This window comes from Furipterus horrens, unplaced genomic scaffold (genome assembly GCF_987537825.1).
Source record: "Furipterus horrens unplaced genomic scaffold, mFurHor1.1.pri manual_scaffold_10, whole genome shotgun sequence".
Taxonomy (NCBI): Eukaryota; Metazoa; Chordata; class Mammalia; order Chiroptera; family Furipteridae; genus Furipterus; species Furipterus horrens.
The window spans coordinates 14663330-14682473 of NW_028327180.1; the positions used below are offsets into that span (position 1 = coordinate 14663330).

The following is a 19144-nucleotide window of genomic DNA, read 5'->3' on the forward strand; positions in this document are numbered from 1 at the left end:
TCTCAACTCTGTCACGGATGGTACAAAATTAGTTCCAGGGTGGATTCATCAGCAGTTAATCCATTACGTACAATGGATGCTTTAGGGCACTGGGACTCAATTCTCTAACTTGACAAAGGCTGAGTGGAAGCAGGGTTGGCTGCTATCAATCCATTCCAATCAGAAACAATCTGATTTGGAAAGAATCTGGGGGTCCGGTCAGTGAAAATATTATGGGGCCAAATGAACAAGACTCAGAAAGACATAAAGCAGCAGGTCCTGAGGAAGGGGTGTTGACTGTCTGCAAAATCACGGTTACCAACCCCCTGTTAGAAACAGATGGTGCGTTTTAAATCCCTCCCGAAAGTGAGCTGACCTGTAAATTGTCATTAATGCACCAGGTCTTCCCTTGCTCTGCTGTGTAATCGGCCTTTCATCTCCTACCAGGGAAATCCATTAACCACAGGCATCTTCCCTATTTGTGTCTCCTCTCAGCTATTAAAACATTATTGTATTAAATAATTCACCCTTGGCGATTGGTCTTTGCTTTCATTAGCACCCCGTTCAGGGAAAAATAAGATGGGATATTTACAGCCTGTTCTGCGGAAGGATGGACGGCAGATCTCTGGTGCCAGACACGAGGCAGAGGACAGGGTTTGCTCACTTCCTGCCCAAGCTGTGGCCCAGAGCCCAGCCCTGGGGGAAGCGAGAGAAGGAAGGGACTGCTTGCTTCCTCCTGCCTCCCCCCTCTGGTGCCCACACACAGACACTCTCTTTCACACCCGTCCCCTGCCCTTCACACAGAAGAGCCCTTGGAAGGAGAGTGTCCCCCTTCTAGATGTCCCTCTCTCCCCAGAACCTCCAGGTGAGCCTTCACCCCTCCTGCTCCTTCTCGCACAGAGACGTGCAACGACACTGGTTCCTCACACAACGTGGGTCAGGTACGTGCACCCCAGGGACAGGTTCCACGCAAAAATGACTAGAATTCTTATCAAAGTTAAGAATAGGATTGTTTAGGTGCATATATCAAACTAAAATTGGGTTACGCATGGAAAGTACATATTTGGCAGAGGAAGGGATCCTTTTTGCATCTAGATGCGCGGTGTGTTTCTTTCTCTCAGAAGTACAGAGCAAAGCAGGCTTCAAGTGATTTTTGAAGATTAAAAAATATGGAAAACATTTCTTTTGTTATATGCTAATTTAACGCCTAAGATGAAAAGATCACCTTGCAATAACGGACGGAACCTATGTTCCCCTGTAGGCTCTGGTTACTCAAACCACACAGAAAGTTTAGTGAAATGTGCCCACGTGAACGGTAGGTACACTGGCTTGTCATAGCCCACAGAAGAAAGCGGTGAGGAGGCGGGCTCTCAGGACAGGGAGGGCTGAAGGCAGAGGTACTCAGAAGCATCTAGAAACAAACGGGACTTCTAATCCCCTGACCACAGGATTTGGTTTTGTCATTATGAGTTTGGATCAGGAACCAAAGCGCCTGCTGTTGCTAACTGAATAGTGCCTTAAGCAGAGTAAACTAAGTTTAAGCTCCTCCAAAAGAGAGCTCTAAGCTCGGGGCCAAGCGGCCAGGGTGGCACAAGGGAGCAGCGCCCTTCTCACCCTGCCCAGCCCCCACCTGCTCAGGAGCACCAGCAGCAGCTGGTGTTGGCAGGGAGCCCAGGGGCGAGGGTGAAGCCGGGAAGACAGAGCTGTGCCCGCCTCACCCAGTGCCGCTGCCTCCCGTCGGTAACATCTGAGCGGTCCAAGACCAGCAGCGGAGTTGGCCTCCCTGGACTCCGGTCCTCACAGTGGAAGGGAGTTTATCAAGGTCACCTTGAGAGCATTTGGAGATGGCGTGCCTGCTGCTCCCCCTAGCCCTTTATGGTCCAAATGGGCTGGGGGGAGCCCGACATGGGCATTTACCAAAGATGCCAGACTTTCTTGCTTCACCAAGTGCTCTCCGTGTAAGAAGTATCTCTGTGCAATTTACATTCACAGGCGGAAGAGAGGCTACTCTCAGGTTCAAGAGAAGACTGATTTTCACTTGCTTTACAAACAAATACTCCTTGGCACAAGGGGGAGAGACTGGCTCAGTGTGAAACAGTTGGGGCAATCAAATGGATAGCTTCTCTTTAAGTGTTTCGTTTTATACATGGCACATGGGATCATCAACTATGCAATCATCATTGGGAACACTACAGAAATAGAGAGTTGTATATGACAGTAATGGCTGTTTCACTGTTCCTCTTCATACAGGTGGGATCAAACATTGATGCACTTTATCACAGGTAGCCAATTACTAGGAAAACTAATAACAACCGTAGCCTCAAAGGCCGCCAGGGATCTCCCTCCCTGACCCAGACCTCTCTTGTCTATGAGCGCCTATGAAACTCACTCTGAATAACGTAGGTGAGCAGTTAATTCTCCCTCGAAATTTCTTCATTATTCTTTATTTTTGTTTACCTAAGTAAGCTTTAAGTTTCTTCAAGGCACTAATTATGCCTTATTCTTTTCTGTCTTTCCTATGCTACCTAGAATATAAATATCAAGAAGTAGTAACTGAGTGCTGATAATGTCTTAAAACCGCCTGTCTCCCAGGCGGCATGCTTTGTAATCATAATCTGGAAGGAATCTTCAAGGGAAGGCAGACTCCAGCTAAATATGCCCTGTGCTCTTTACTGGATCTGCTGTCTCCAATGAGTTATGAAAACTCTTTGAACCTAAATTTTCTCATATAACGCGAGGATAATACCTACCACTAAAGGTAGTCATGCTCATCACGTGGGATTATCTAATAAGTACCCATTGCATCTGCTCAATAAAAATTATTCTACCTCTCCCCTCCCATTACTATGAATCAACTCTGTGCTTAGGAAGCCATACCATCCCTTTATGAACTAGAACTCACCCCCTTTCTCCTACTCAAGGACACAGATCCATGAATTTCTGTATGAATTTCTCCTTCTCTAACTGGATTAATTTATCAATACAAATAAGCTAATAATTTTCACAACTTGGTTGCTGCCTCATTTTCTGCACTCTTTAGAGCAAATGCCCTCAAAAGAGTTATCGATTCCCACTGTCTTTATCTCTTCTTCCTTCATTCATTCTTGAACCGACTTCTATCAAGCTTTCACCTCCACAACTCAGTTGAAATAGCTCTTGTGAAGGTCCTTACTGACCTCCATCTTGTTAAAACCAGTGGTCAATTTTCAGACTTCGTTGCATCTGAACTATGACCAGCATTTAAAGTGGCTGACCACTCTCCCCTTTTTGAAATACATTCTCTGCTAGGTTTCTAGGACATCCAAATCTCTGGGTGTTCCTCCTAAAAATAGTGCACATTCCTTGGTCTTCTTTGATGACTACTGATATCTTTCCTTCTGTATTCTCACTCTCTTGGTGAACTCATCCAGTCTAACTTAAAATCCCTTTCTATGCTGCCCAATTATGAACTTCTACTCCAGACATCCCCCCTGAATTGCAGACTCATAGAGTCAATTGTTTCCTTGATGTCTTTACTTGGATGTCTAACAGGCATCTTAACCCAAACATGTCCCGTACTGAACTCTTTATGAGTTCCTTCAACCTGCTCCACCCTACACTCTTCTGTATCTTAGTAAATGCCAATACCATCCTTCCAGTTGTACAGGGTTGAGTCATCCTTGACTCGGATCTTTCCCTCATCTCCTTCATTTAGTCTCTCGGTTCTTGCAAAGTCTACACCCAGCTACTTCCCACCACTTACTCAACCACCTCATCAAGGTAACAGCATCTCTTGGCATGACATTGCACCAGCTTTCTAACTGGACCTCCTGTCTCCACCACGATCCCCTTACAACCTTCTCTCAACCCAGCATCCAGAGTCATCCCTTTAAAAAATGTGTCAGAACATGCCATTCCCTTGATCAAAACTCTTTTCATGGTTTCCTGTCTCTCTCAAATTCAAGTTCGAAGTCCTTACAAAGGGACTTTAAGGTCCTACGTCATTTTCTCCGACCTCCTCTCCATCTGCTTTCCCTCTTGCTCACTCCATTCCAGGCACGCCTGCTGGTCCTGAACAACCCCAGGTGCACTCTCAGGACCTCTGTACTTGCCGATCCTTCCACCCAGAACACTCTGCCTCCAGAAGGTTCACTCCTTTATCTCCTCCAGGCATTTGATCCAACATAATTTTCTCCCGTAAGCCCCACCTTGGCCACCTTATTTACAATAGCAATCTCTGAATCTGGCTTTTCTTGTTCCCTTTCCTTAATTTAGTTTTCCCTTTAGCATGTATCACCCATCTTATACACTATATATTTTAATTATTTGTTGGTTGTAATTTTTTGCCCACTAATATATAACCTCCATTAGAGCAAAGATGTTTCTGCGTTGCTATAACCTTGGCATCCAGGACAGTGCCTGGAAGAAAGAAGTCAATACATACTACTATATGAAGGATGAACAAGTTTCAAATAACTTTTTGAAAAATTTTGCTATAAAAGAGAGAGCAGAAATGGAGAATGGGTAGGATAAGGTGAGATTTAATGTTTAAGATATGTAATATTACAGAATACTTATATGCTAATAGAAATGGTCCAGCAGAGATAGGAAATTTGATAATATAGGAGAAAGAGGGAAATCTGTGTGACTCATACTGTTAAGTAAGCAGTAAGAGTAGCACCACTGGAGGGACTGGCCTTAGGTGTGAGTAAGGATGGGTTATCTATAGAAACAGGGGAGGAGATGAAGAATGTAGATGCAGGTGGGTGGGATCTTGTAAAATTTCTCTGATTGCCCCTAATTTCCTCATTAGCTAAATTCCTTTCTGCATCAGTTGAGATGAAAGGAGAAGCACTGGAGATTTGAGAGGCAAGGAGAAAGTGGGAAATAATTTTGTGGAAAGTGGGAATGTGAACTAACTAGGGGAAGGTACTAGGATTTGTGTGGCCCACTTACAGTTAGGTGTCATGAGTTTCATATGAGACCAATCAGCATGACAGGATATGCTCCAGCATATTCAGGTACATACATGGAAAGTTGTGGAGTTGAACTTAAGCAGGCTTGGAATTTTGCAGGCCAATATGAAGCAGTAAGAGATGAGGCGGTTGCTTGGTGATGGTGCTTGCAATAAAATAATTATAATGATAGACCATGAGATCTAGGCTAGGTAAGATGGGGTGTGAGGGTAAGGGGGTGAAGGCAGGGTGGGTTACTTAGAGGCATTGTTAAGGTGATAAGGTAAATACATTGGTCATTCTAGCAAGTTCGAAGAACTTTTAATTTGGGAAATAAGTCACAAAGATAGAAGGTACTGGTAAGAGAAGACATTTGAAAATAGGACTATGGAAGGATGCAGTTACTAGCAGTAATAAGGTCAAGGGTCTGAGCATAGTGGTGGGTGGCGGAAATGAATTGGAGGGCAATCTCATCGGAGAAGTCAAGAATCTAGAGGCCAGGTTACTAGGAGGATCAGCTGTGTGAATATTGAAAACACTAAGAGTTAGGGTACTGTTGAAAAGAAGACAATGGATGCTAACATTTTCTGAACTCAGAGAGAGTGACCTAGGGTTCTACTGATAGTTACAACAAGGAACAGAGGCAGGGGACTGAGGTGTATTGGCAATAACCTTCAAATGAATTGGGGGATTTTATGGGGAAGTCATGGAAAATGATCTGGAATTGGTAATGAGGTGCAAGACAGACACCTCTCTCCATTTGAAGGCTCAGTGATAGGAAAGACGCCTGCAGTAGAAACATGAATCAGAAGATGGGCTTCAGTTGGAGCAAGGCAGTGAAGGGGACCAAGAGTCCATCAACAAAATGGCCTTTACTAGCTACTGCCACTAAATGTCCAGAAATTTCCCTTTTCATGATATGATTTAAAAAAAGACAATTCAATTTTCAGGTGCTGTTTTCGTTTCTTTGACTTCTGTAATATTATAACACCACCAACGTGGTGGCTTAAAACAGCAGAAGTATATTGTTTCACAGGCCTGGAAGCTATTAAGTCTGAAATCAATAAGAACATGCTCCCTATGAAATCTGTAGTGGAGAATCCTTCCTCATCTCATGTAGCTTCTGAGGTTTCCCAGCAATCCTTGGAGTTCCTAGACTTGTAGACACACCACTCTCTTCTCTGATTATATCTGCAATGGGCCTATTTTCAAATAAGGTCACATTCTACAGTACTTGGGGTTAGAGCTTCAGCTTATCTTTTTGAGGGACACAACTCAACCCACAACCGGGGTGTTGATTAAAAAGAAACACATCTTTTATGGTATGTGTTTATATTTTAAGTTGTTTGCGTTTCTGTCCTGCTCAGTAAATGAGGCCTGGTAACCCAAATATTTCAGCAAAGCCCGTTGTTTGTAAAATACATGACAATATAAAAGGGCAAGAAGTGCTATACACTGTGCATGCCATTTAAAGTCGTATAACATAAAAGTATTTATTAATGTTGTGCGATGATGCCACCGAACCTATTGGGAGTACTCAGTTGGCCCAGAGGGAAGCCTTAAACTTTTAATTTGAGGGTCTTGGGGTCTCTTTCATTATTCCTGTTGCTCTATCATTTAAAAATGTTGACCCAACCAAAGCTCACAAGCCTATGGGTCCTAGAGTGGGCAAAAATTTGCCAGAATATGATGTCAAAATATTAATCAGCTGAGAAAACCTCTGTGGCACGGAGGTGGGAAGGAGAGGGGGAAAAGCACTCATCCAGTTTTTTAGTCATGAGCCAAAACGGGGTCCCAGAGAGCCAGCCTCTGGGATACTTGCAGGAGCTACCCTGGGTCTTGGCCCTTTTGTTGTGGCCCTGAGGTCTCTGATTTTCTTTTAGCCTCTACAGCCATTTACTGTATAATTTCTAGATACCTGGCTCTGTCTGGTCCTCTGACCCTCTGCAGTGGGGACCTCAGACTGGCCTGCATCCCATGCGTGTGGAGTGCTGCTCCTGGGAAACTGTGAACCCAGGTCTCAGAAACAACACCCAGGGATGATCCCAGTTCCTCACATCTAGTGAGCAGGTAGGTACAGGCCAAGTCTTGTGTTTCACATGAATGCAAATCCACATTCACTTTAGTTTCAAGTGGACTCCTTGCAAATTCTGAATTGGTGAATTCCAAATGAATGACGTTTGTTACGTTGAGGGAAATCATCTGATTGTTTGACTCTTGTTACCTTGCCAGAATGAAGCTAGCATTTCAGAAGGGAAGGGAAGGCTGAGGCTTTGTACTTAAAGGTAATGTCTTTCATGAATGATGCAGACTCCAACTGTTCAGTAGTATGTCTCTCCCTCTCCGCTTCCTACACAGCTTGTAAGAAATGAAGTCCCTCTCACTCTATTACTCTAATTGAATTCCAACTTGGGTAATTACACCATAATTAAATAAATTTTCCCCATAGTTTTAATTCACTGACAAATAGTGCTACTTAAACAGCTACATTTCACTCCCAGAAACGCATCCCCACTCCATTTCAGTGATGAGTGGAGTGATTTATATTTGGGAGATGTGTGTACGAAAAATGCACAGTTCATAAAATATTTTAGGTATCATTCATGATTACATATGCTTTTCTCAGCATGTGATAGCATTAATTTCTATTATAATTTTTCAACTATTTTCTCATATGCTTAGGACCCAAAGAAATAAGGCAGTTAATTAGCATTTCTTATTTTCTGAACAACATTTTGTTTAGTTAACCAGGAGCTTGTATTTTTATTTCTAAAGCACATTTCAATGTCCCTGGGAGGCAGATGGGGGTAGGTGGTATTGCTTCCCATTCTGCAGATGGAGAAATTGAGGCAGTTTCCATCAAGGTGAGGAAGCCAGTCATTTTCAGTCTTGGAACCTAAGCTCCCTCTGGTTCTCAGGCTCTTTCTATCAAATACTGGGTCACTAGCAATCACTTTAATTTTACTAATGAGAAAATAAAGAGCAGCACATTTGTGACCTAAGTCACAGGTCACTAATTTCTAACAGCAATGATTTAGCCAGGAGCTGGAGGCTTACTAATGGGGTCCTGATGCTGGCCTTGGCTCATGAGACTACCGAGATCCTTTTGGTCCACATGTTATCAGTAGGTACAGTTCAACTGGAAGAATAGTCAAAATGTGATGCAAAGTTATACAAAGGATTCAAATTTCAATTTTACTTTAATGGCCCTTTCTTCGAGAGTTGTAGATGGCTTTTAATAAAAGATATGAAAGACAACAAGAAAATACTCACAAACAGCAGCAGAAGGAGCGGTGTTACAATGATGCCCTGAAAGAAATAAAGGGGATGATGGTTATTTATCAGCATGGAAATTAGGACACTTTCTTTGCTATTTTAAACTCTGATGCATGGAAATGCTTATCCTTTTCACTTCTGTTTAAATACAACCTGGGAGATAAAGGAGAGGGAGCCCCAATCTTGGCTCTCCCCGCCATAATGCCTTAGCATCTCTATTACAATTATTCGTATGTGGCGTCTGTCTTTAAAACTACAACCACCAATCTTCCTTAAACTCTTCTTTCCATTGTGAAACTTCAGTAGCCTTCTGCATTGCATATGTGTCACTGGGGTGGAAGCTGGCAAGCTTTCTGACTGTAAGGCTTTCCACCCTAACTTGGATAAAGTGCCTCTTTTCAAGGGAAGACAGGTGGTTTAGTCCCAGTTGGGGTCCTCTCCTGAGCAAAGACCACGTCAGTTGTGATGAATGAGATGTCGTGATTTTTTAATGTGAACTGATCTCCCCTAGGAAATGAGCTGGGATCTCAAAACTCATTTCACTTGATTAGACTCCATGTCTCCATGGTGGAAGGCAAGTCTTTCATCTAATTCAGCCACATAGGACCACCTCAGTCCCTCTGCCTCCCCTAGGCAGGAAGGAGCAAAAGATTTGTTTTCTGAGATGACAAGGAACAGTTTGAGGCTGTTGTTGATGAGGCAGGATACAAACTTTTAGGTTTCTGGAAGGTAAATCTTTTAAACTTGGTGCTTGAGTTGGGAGTTGACAGGTTTCAGTGGAGAGCAGGACACGATGATGTGCCTCTTAGTTCTTCCTTTCTCTCTACACACTTTATTATGATTTACACAAGAACAAACATTTCCTATTTTTATTAATGAATTCTACTAGGGACTTTAAAATTCCAATGAGTCTCTGTGTGTGTGTGTGTGTGTGTGTGAGAGAGAGAGAGAGAGACAGCGAAAGGTAGACAGACAGACAGAGAGTAGACTCTGCCCAGGATCTATGTATGGTACCATTTCATTACTTTTGGGGAAAATAGTCCTTTAGGAAGTCCTTTGTCATTGCAGTTACTAAATTCTTTTGGATGTGGCCCAAGAGGGACTGGCTTACCTTATATATAAGCATTACTCTTATGACTGTCTTAGGAATATACTTGTTTGGATATTCATACACAGGCCTGTTTTATTGTTAAATAATCGAATAAATGCTTCTCTGTTGTGCAAACTTATGCAATGGACAACAGGAATTCCACATTTTAATTTGTGCTATATATTTAATATATTTATTAAAACATGTATTGTGGCTTATCAACTCCACTGGTGTCTATGGCACAGGTTCTCATCAGCACATTTAGGACAGCCAGAATAACTTAGAAGGGGTTACTGTCTTTTAATGACATGGAATATATTCAGACTTTAGCAGGAATTCCAAATTTACAAGGCCACGTGGGAACAAAGCTATCTGGCTGTTTCAGTCTATGTGGGAGCCAACTGGTTTCAGGCACTGGTCCATTAATTACACAAACTAATGGAAACTGACCCAGAAGAAAGGGGGTAGAGCTATTCCAGGAAGAGGGAAGGGCAGCCACAAAACTAGAAAAAGTTGAGCAGGGTGGGAAGTCAAGAAAAAAATGGAGGATTCAGAGACCAGATCACTAAAGGCCTTGCAGGCCAGGAGAGGGAGGTTGGGGTTGATCTTGTCAACAATGGCAAACTACGGAAGAACATACAGCGAGGGCGTAATGAGTTGGTAAATAACTTAGTATTTGGAAGATGGATTTGACTTAGTTTATAACCTAACTAGTTATACCTTTGTTATCTATCAACTCACCTAAATTCAGATTAAAAAACAGAAACTTACTTTAATGTTAATTTTGGAATATCAATAACATTAATAACACATAATATCTGTGATAGGATCAGGATTTTCACCCAGGAAGAAGGCTGAGTCTTATCACCACTCTGGGGACATTTATCTTGTATTTGAGGAGTCAAAGCCACACTGGTTTCACATATAGTACATAGGAACCCATGTTCTTCCTGGTCCCCATTTATTTTCCTTTGTAAGAGCGGCACAGTGATAGCAACAATACCAGTACTGTCAACGGTATTTTGTTTCAGCACTTTTATGTGCATTCTGAAATTTGACCCTCTCCCCCTTTAAGGAGTTAGGTGATAACATAGCCACATTTTACAGATGAGGAAATTGGGGTTCAGAAAAGCCAGGCAATCAGCCCAAAGTTACACCGAAAATAAATAGCAAAGCCTGGGCTCAAGCCTGCTTTGCCCGACTGCAAATCCAGAACTGACTCCGCCAAACCCCTGGTCCTGGAGAGCAGATCTCAGCAGCCGGTGCAGTTTTCTACAGAGTTCTACTTAGGCACATACGTAGTGATTAGTTGCTGCATGACCTTGGTCTCAAGTTGACAACCAATTCTTAGAGAGAACCTTATGCTGGAAGGTTCATTGTGAGCCGTAGGTTTTCCTGTCTGAATATTTCAAGTGTATAGTCACCAACACACAGCAGTTTCTTTGCAGTTCTCCCAAGGACTTAGCATAGTTTCCCCCAAATACTAAAAACTTCCTAGCCAATAGGATGCATTTTCTAATTCCGGATTCCAGATTCTTCATTATTTTCTCAAAAATGGCTGTTCAAGTTCATTAACTAAGAATGAATTGTTACATAATGCTGAAACCTGCTTTTCAGTTGTGTTAGGAAATGAGTCAGCCACCGTGCCATTAATCCAGACAAGAGCTCCATAATTAAGTTTTGGTGAAGTCATTAGACTTAATACTAAAATAATAACAGCTAATATTTATGGAGTGCTTATGTCAGATGATGTGCTGAGGACTTATCACATGTTATTACCGTATATAATCGTCACAACGACCCTACGAGCTAGGTACTATTATTTCTCCAGCTGCCAGAGAAGGAAACAGACTCAGAGATGCTCAGTAAAATAAAAAGAGACAATCCTGGAAATCCCACTTCTAGCTTCCTGACTCCAGAGCCTGGGGTCCTGATGGTATAAATAAACTCTTTTCAATCTTACCCTGTTTCCTCAGGGTTGTATTTTAAGAGTAAACCTGAAAGGAGCTTTAAACTCAGTATATCTTTTTGACAACATGAAACAAGTTGAGAAATAACCCTTTGCATGACATGGCTGATACATTTTTTTTTAATCCAGGTTTTTGCAAATATCAATAATAAAAAGGGTGACCTAAAAATTTAAGCTGTAACAGCAACAATCATTGGAAGATGGAAAGTCAAATAAACATGTTATTTCCCCCCAGGTGCTAAAGGTTCCATTTGATTCCTTCTTTTCTTTCCGAAGCACATTCTATACAAATGGCTAAAGCCAAGAGGTGGTGGATGAGCACTTCTAGCAAAACATATTATCCCCCTCCTTGCAGATTCAAGGTCAAGACACAGTTTTAGCATCCTTGCAACTGGGACAGTGTGGTGAGCTTTCTGATTGCAACACCTGAGAAAGTCAAGTCACAAAGTGATGGGCTTTGATCGTCTCTTAAAAAAAACCTTCAGAAAATCCATTTACACCTCTGATGTGAATGACTGGGTGAATATATTTCAATGACTTTAGTGGAGAGGGGGGAAAATGTGTCAAACCGGAGACACTGAGATTTAGTCACATTAAAATACGCTCCCCCCCATAACAACAAAAACAACAAAACTGTGAATGCACTTCTCTCAACAGCAGGACTTGTACAAAAAAGGCAAAACTGAAGTGAATTCTAACTTTCTTTTAAGTAGAAAAATGTTACCAAAAGGCTTTGCTGCAGCAACTATTGGGATGACTCAGATACTGAAACTGACTTCTTAGGCTTCCGTTTCTAGGATATTGAATGTTAAGCCTTGGCAAAGGTGCTTTTGAGTTTTTAATGTACTCCGATTTTCCAGAACAACAGCATCTCAGTTTTGCAAGGCATCTCTGACCACCCTGGTCCAGACCTCACGTGACGTGCGGCACCTTCTGCCCGCCTCCCTCCTGTGCTCTGTGTGGGTGTGATGGCTGTGCCTTTGCAGAGGTTCCCCGAGGAGACAAGGTTCTTGCTTGCTCTGCCTGCGCACACTGTCACCCCCAACCCCTCCCACCCCCGCTGAAGCCCTCTGACGAGGAGGAAGCCCTTTCTTACACAGATGCCAAATCCTTTCCACGGCTGCCCTGTCTTACCCCCTCCTTCCTTGTGATGGCTTTTCTTATAAAATTTTATTTTTCAATTGCAGTTGACTTTCGATATCATTCTGTATTTGTTTCAGGTGCACCGCATAGTGCGGGGACAAAGTGATCTTCCTGCTAACTCAAGTGCTCGCCTGGTGCCACACATGGTTATACAGAGTAGGACTCTCAGTTTGTACTTGTCGATCGATCCCCTCACGTGTTTCCCCCAGCCCCACCCCAGCCCCCTTTCTGGCAACCATCCGTCTGATCTCTGTATCTGCGAGTCTGCTTTTCTGTTTTGTTTTTTTCGTTTATTCTGTTCTTTAGGTGGCCTTTTAACTGCTGCTTTTGAATGGTGTAAATAAAATCTCTGCACTCTAAAACTGTAATATATCTTTCAGGGCTATATTTAAGAATAATGGTGAAGTGAGCCCTGGGGTCCCCACACTAAGTCTTCCCCAAGCTAAAAGTCCCAGCCACCCCCACCCCAAATTGCTCCTTAGACATTATTATGCTGTCCAGCACTCACTTCATAAAAACCGACCGCAATTTGGAAATAAGGCCAAAACGGGACTGCATGTCCTTTCAATGCCACCCTGGAGTATGGGCTAAGAGGCCAGCCCAAGGATTATTTAATTACCTAGAGGGAGATACATGTGTTTGACTTCTATTTACTATTGATTGGGACCCAGTCTGTGAAATCCATGTTAACTTAAGGGCTGCCCATGGTTCCCAACCAGTTTTTCAAGGATAGTTGTATAGTGAACAGCCTTGAAAGACAGAAATAGCATCTCCCTCTAGAGCCAAGGGCAGGCCTGCTTTCTGCCCATTATAAACGATTTGGGTTCCCTAACCTCCCTATTTCCTTCCTGTGGAGCAGCCCACCATACATGCAGCATCTGGGCCTAACATACAGGAATATTTCTATCCCTACTGGGATAGAAATAATTTCTGTTTAGTAGAAAAAGCAACCACAGAAGCCACAGTTTTGTTATTCTGTAGGTCAGACTTATTTGGTATGTTTTTGTGGTGGACTAGATAACCCCATTTCTATCATGCCCTTGAAACCAGCTTTACTTTACCCTCTTGCTGGTTCCATGATTATTCAGTTAAACAAATGATTGACATGTGTTCATTCTATATTTGTAAGAAAGTCATGTTTTCAACTTTCAAAAACTATAATTTGACAATTTCTTTCCTGTGAACCTTGTATTTATATTCAATGCTAAGGTCTCTTTGAAAAAAGAAGAAAAAGAAGATTCATGCTAACTAAAATTCCTAGGTTGTCTTCACATTTTGTCCTGTGGTCTGTATATAGTGATATCTTAAGTTAGAGAAAAGTTTACTCCTCCAGAATGAAATTATGTCCAACTAATATGCAATGAGTGAGGTTGTCTGCACAGCCTGAACAGTAAATTGTAAATGGTGGTATGATATTTTGGAGACACCTAAAATGAAACAAAATGATCAGGGTATGTGGTCCTCAGAGAATATGACCTGTAAACATGGATGTCCAAAAATACAGTTGAGTAAACTTTATGGAAGAAAGAAGGAGGCAGTTGGAAAGAAAGCGGAGGTTGATTGGCAGGTGAGGGCTTCTTGCCCTTCTTGTGTCTGTATGTCCCTCTTTTAAAACCAGACCTTCACAGAGTAAGTCCCCTGACAACCCCAAATGAAGCATTTGTCAGTACGATCATGGCTCTCCTAGGGGCAGAGAAACGGACATGCGCATTCTGGTTTATTTACCGGGTACAGCGCACTATAATAAAAACAGTGCATTAGACTATAGGAGCTAGGTAACACCCTCCACTGCAAACGTCCTATTCATTCTCTCTAGTCTTAGACTGTGCTTGCCAAGAAAATGCTGAATGATAATTTCATTTTCCAAGTAGGGTTTCTGATAGGAAAAGAACACCCTGACTAGCTGACACCAATTTCCCAGAACATAATCGCACTGGGGTTGCTAATGACAGTGGGTCTCTGAACGTGCAAAGCTAGCAATCTATTCCTGGATTGTGGTGGCCCCATTGCAGGAATGGAAACTGGCCTCTGTCAATCACGTACGTTGACTTAGACAAGCATTTATTGAGTGTCAACTATGTATCAGACATCATGGGTGTCAAGGGGAAAAGAATTCTAAAGTCTCCTAAACACATGAAACTTCAGAAAAGTTTCTGTGAAGTCCTGGAGTTGTCTTGGAAAACTGTACTGCTGTTTGTTGGCTTTGTTTTAAAAGGAGAACCTTGAGGACTTTAAAAGTTCATAGAAAGGAGCCAAGAGGGGGCAGGAAGATAAAGATTTTGTAAAGGGAAGAGATTGTACCTGCTACCCCCTGGGGACGCAGGAGGAAGGAGTTCCAGGGCACAGCCGAGGGTGTGAGGCCTCTTCGTTGAACAAGGACAGAAAATGATAGATTAGGCAGAGATGCGGATAGACTCATATGCTTGATGTCAGAAAGTAGAAGGAACGTTTATTTAAGAGCTTCCACTTTCCATATTAAATACAAAGTGAGGAGTTGTACTAAAACGAGGGGCTGACAGTTTCAGAGAAAGCGGAAAGCCAGTGATTGGAAACCTGTGCTGTGACTATTGGGAGAGGCTCTCTCAAATTGCGAAGGTGCTGAGGTTTTCCCATGGAAGTGGAAGAACACACGAGACTCCTGGGTCAGAGGACTTTACGACTCATAGCAGAGCACACAGCCTCAGCATGATGCCGGTCTCAGGGGGCCTTGCCCTGGGTGGGGTGGCGCAGATGGGCCCAGATGTCTGCAGTATGGTGGGCTGCACCACAGGAAGGGAATAGGGAGGTTAGGGAGCCCAAATCTTTTATAATGGGCAGAAAGCAGGCCTGCCTTTGGCTCTAGAGGGAGATGCTATTTCTGTCTTTCAAGGCTGTTCACTATACAACCATCCTTGAAATAATGATTGGGAACCATGGGCAGTCAGTGCCTGTTCACAAGATGTACAGAACTGTGAGAGACACATGGAGAATTGTCCTCTAACAGAGGAAATGTCCAGCAGATGGGCCCTGTTGTTAGCGCTCATCTAAACATTTGAGTTATCAAGTTCATTATTAGTCCCTTCAAATATCATCACTGAGCCAATGTCCTTATACAAGAAAATGATAATTAGATAATAAATTTTAAATGACCCAGAAAACCTCTTTCCAAGAGGACAATGATCCTCTAACAGTCCTTGGACACTGTAGTTCAAATAAGAGTCTAACCAATTAAACTGATTTCCAACTCATAATTCTCTTTCTCTCGCTTTTTAAATGGTGGGACCTGGTGTACACATGCCTTTTTGCAATCCAGGTCCTTGTTACGTTGCACTGTGTTTGTGCACCAGCAGCAACTGGCCTCACCTGGAAGCTTGTCAGGAATTGTTGAGTGTCACATTGCACCCAGACCTACTGTGCCATCATCTGCACTTTTAACAAGATTTCCAGGTAATTTGTAGGCTCATTAAAGTTCAAAAAGAACTGATTCAGACTCTCAAGCAGGGGCAGGCAGTCCTGCTCTGTACAGGGCTGGGCACTCATTCCAGGCTTTGCCGGCTACACAACCCACTGCAGTTACCCACTTCTGCTGTCAAGGCCAAAAGCAGCCGAAGACAAGAAGTAAACAAATGCTCTTGGTCAAATGCAGACTGCGGGCTGCTGTTTGGACCTGGCTCTAAAGTATTGTTTTGGACTGGCAATTATATTTAAATAAGAAATGTTAGCCTCACAAACTTTTATTTTTAGTGACTTGGTTTGTAGTGAATGCTTGCTGTTTTCTCAGCATCTGTCTGTTCCTTTGTAACTGCTTACAATACAACTTCTTCATTACCCATTTTTTTGTTTTTCTCTAGACCGAAAACAAATGACCGGTTAACAGTGTGTAAAGTCTACTTTCTTCCTCTTTTTGATATTTGCAGTAACATTTGCACATGCCTGGCTGCTGATTCTACTCCTTTCCTTTACGAATTATCAGAGACAGCCATTCAGCAACCTCAAAAGTTAGTTTTCTCAGGACCCTGCGAGGTAATTTGTCTGGGCCCATGGACAGAGCCTGCGAGCTTGAGCCTCTTTTCATTTTGCCAATATTTACTATTTCAAATCTGAAGATGGTTCTCTATGCCAAAGATGATGGAAGCAAAGGCACGCACCAGTGGGGAGGGAACATTACGGATGCTGAACAGCAGGCAGAATGTGGAGAACTCAGGCTCCTAATATCCAGAACGAGGTAAGAGAAAGGGACAAACTCAAGCCCATGAAAGAGGAATACCCTGCACGCTGCTAATCGGAGCTAATATGGTGACATGTTAAAGCTGGAAAACGGTGTTGAAATTCATGATTGCTCTCACTGCTTTTTAACAGAAAAAGTGAATCTTTTCAGACTATGTAAACTCATAGACCTATAGACCTGTTTTAAAATGATTAATAATTAACTTATTTTTTTTTTCTATCCAGACTCAGAGTGATAAGAACAATTTGAAATTCGATGAAAGCCCAACGCAAGACCGATAGGGGATTTTTCTGTATTTTCTAAGAATCTTTCACATAAATGTCTTCTAAGTTTGTAGATTTAACATGCAATAAGTAATTTTCCAAAGAAGCTTCTTAAGAATATTTATCCGTAGAGTACTTATGAGACCAAAGAGGCAGCAAAAGGAATTAAGGCAAAATTTCCTTTTTGGTGACATAGCTTTTATGGCTGAGGAAATATTTCCCAGGGCTCATTTTGGCCAGCAGGTCTCCACGGTGGGCACATGGCTGCAAGCCGATATGTTGCAGTTTTATTTTCCCTGGGAATATTTGTGGCAGGCTATCAAGGATTATTAGTAGCACAACAAGCATTACACACAGGAAGCACAGCTCTCTTAAAATGTCAAGAGAATGGTTCCATCCAACCCAACGGCAGCCAAGATTCCCAGGGCCTGAATCTTATACACGAAAGCTTGTAGTATATCTTGCTTCAGAACCACTGCTTCAGTGACATCAAATACTGCTGTCCTCACAATAGCCAATATTTACTAAGGTCAATTATAGGAGGCCTGTCCAGAAAGTATCAAGCCATATACTACAAAATTTAGACATTTATTGAAGAAGATACAAGAAACATCATACAGAGGACAATGATGCCTCCGTCCCCTTCAAAGTAGGCACCTTGGGACCTCACACAGTTCTCCCAGTCACAACCAGCTTCCCTGACATATTTCCCTGTATCTCATTGATGGTAGGAAATCTCTTCCCTTTCAAAGGTGATTTTAGTTTTCGGAAAAACCAGAAGTCGCAGAGTGCCAAGTCTGGGCTGTAGTGGGGCTGAGTCACTTGGGTGATTTGATGTTTCACCAAAAATTCTGCACAAGATGTGATGCATGAGCGGGTGTGTTGTCATGATGAAGCTGCCAATCACCAGTTGCCCATAGCTGCAGCCTTCTGAATCATCGGAATAGTTTCCATGGAGAAAAGTTCAATCTTAGTGCAAAATCTGATGCCGTTCATTGCTCTACTCACTCAGTAATTTTGAATGTGACAGCCAAACAGTACATATGCTCCCTCCACGGCATCTACTGCCCCCACTGACTAGTACAGTGAAGTCGTCACTGTTCATGCATGCGCATTCCAGTCCACTCCTTGGCTGCCAGGTTACACTGATGTTGCACAAACTGGTCTCCTTATATTAACAATGGCAGGACTTTTTCCGAACAGACCTTTTATACTAGGAAATGTGCTAAATGCTTTGCACACACTATCTAATTTAAAATTCCAGTGTATAACTTTGTTATGCCAGTTTTACAGTTGAAAAAAGAGAGGCTTATAGAGACTTTGGCTAAGCTACAGGAAGTGCCAGGAGGCAGAGTCCCAGCTAAAGAAACAAAAACAAAATTTGAGATGTCGAGAGATAGTCCAAAGGGCAGAAGAGTTGTTAGGAAAACAAAAGAGCAAAGGAGGAAGTAGGAGTCTTAAAAAAGTACTTCAGAAACGGATTGTAGGAGATCGATACAAAATACATAATGTAAACTTAAAACAGGGTCAAAGATCACAAGACAATCTGCCAGTGGTGAAGAAATACGTGAAAAGGAAGCACCACGTAACTCGTTCAGGCCACTCGAGTATCACTGAATATTTATTACCTGCTGGCTAAAAGATTGAATGGGTACCGGCCTTTTTTTTTTTTTTTTCCATTGATGCCTGTACCAGGTTGGTCCCTGGCACACACTGGGCACTCAATAAATGTTTTGCTGCACAAATGAATGCATGAATGTGTGCCCACAAATATTTCCCTCGGGGCACAGCCTATCGCTTTGATGAGAAACCCATTTTCTGAAATGCTTTAAACCCTCGTGTTTGTAATAATGATGAGACTAGTTGACATTTGTTGAAATGCCTTCCCTGTTACTTGCTAGGGATTATTCTGTGCTCTTCGTCCTCTCAACAGACTTGGGAGAAAGGCGCCATTATGACTCCCATTTTACAGAGGAGAAAACTGAGGTGTGCAGGCAGAAGAATTACACAAAACCTCTGAGCTCCCAGGGGCAGGATGGGAAGCAGGCCGCGCTGCCTGGCTCTGGGATCCATGGGCTCTCTGCCAGCACGTGCGTGCACCGTGGCGAAGAGCTCTGAAGATACAGAGCTATCAGGGAGTCCCAGCTGCAAGGGCTATCAGGGACAGTTTGTTATCTCACTTCACAGACGGCAACGTTGAGGCCCAGGGAGGGGGCGTCTCCCGCACACGGCCTCAGAGGTGGCGGAAACACCAGCACCAGCACAGGGTCTCAAATTCCCTGC

The 19144-nt window shown here is 42.7% G+C and overlaps 1 protein-coding gene across 1 annotated transcript in view; it reads right to left on the reverse strand.

The window, feature by feature from the left end:
• The window catches only part of SLC10A7 (solute carrier family 10 member 7), a 185146-nt gene that overhangs the window by 41988 nt on the left and 124014 nt on the right, over nt 1-19144 (reverse strand). The window contains exon 6 of the mRNA XM_090288902.1: nt 8187-8222. Within this exon, the coding sequence (XP_090145028.1) occupies nt 8187-8222 (36 nt within the window). The remainder of the gene's footprint in view (nt 1-8186; nt 8223-19144) is intronic.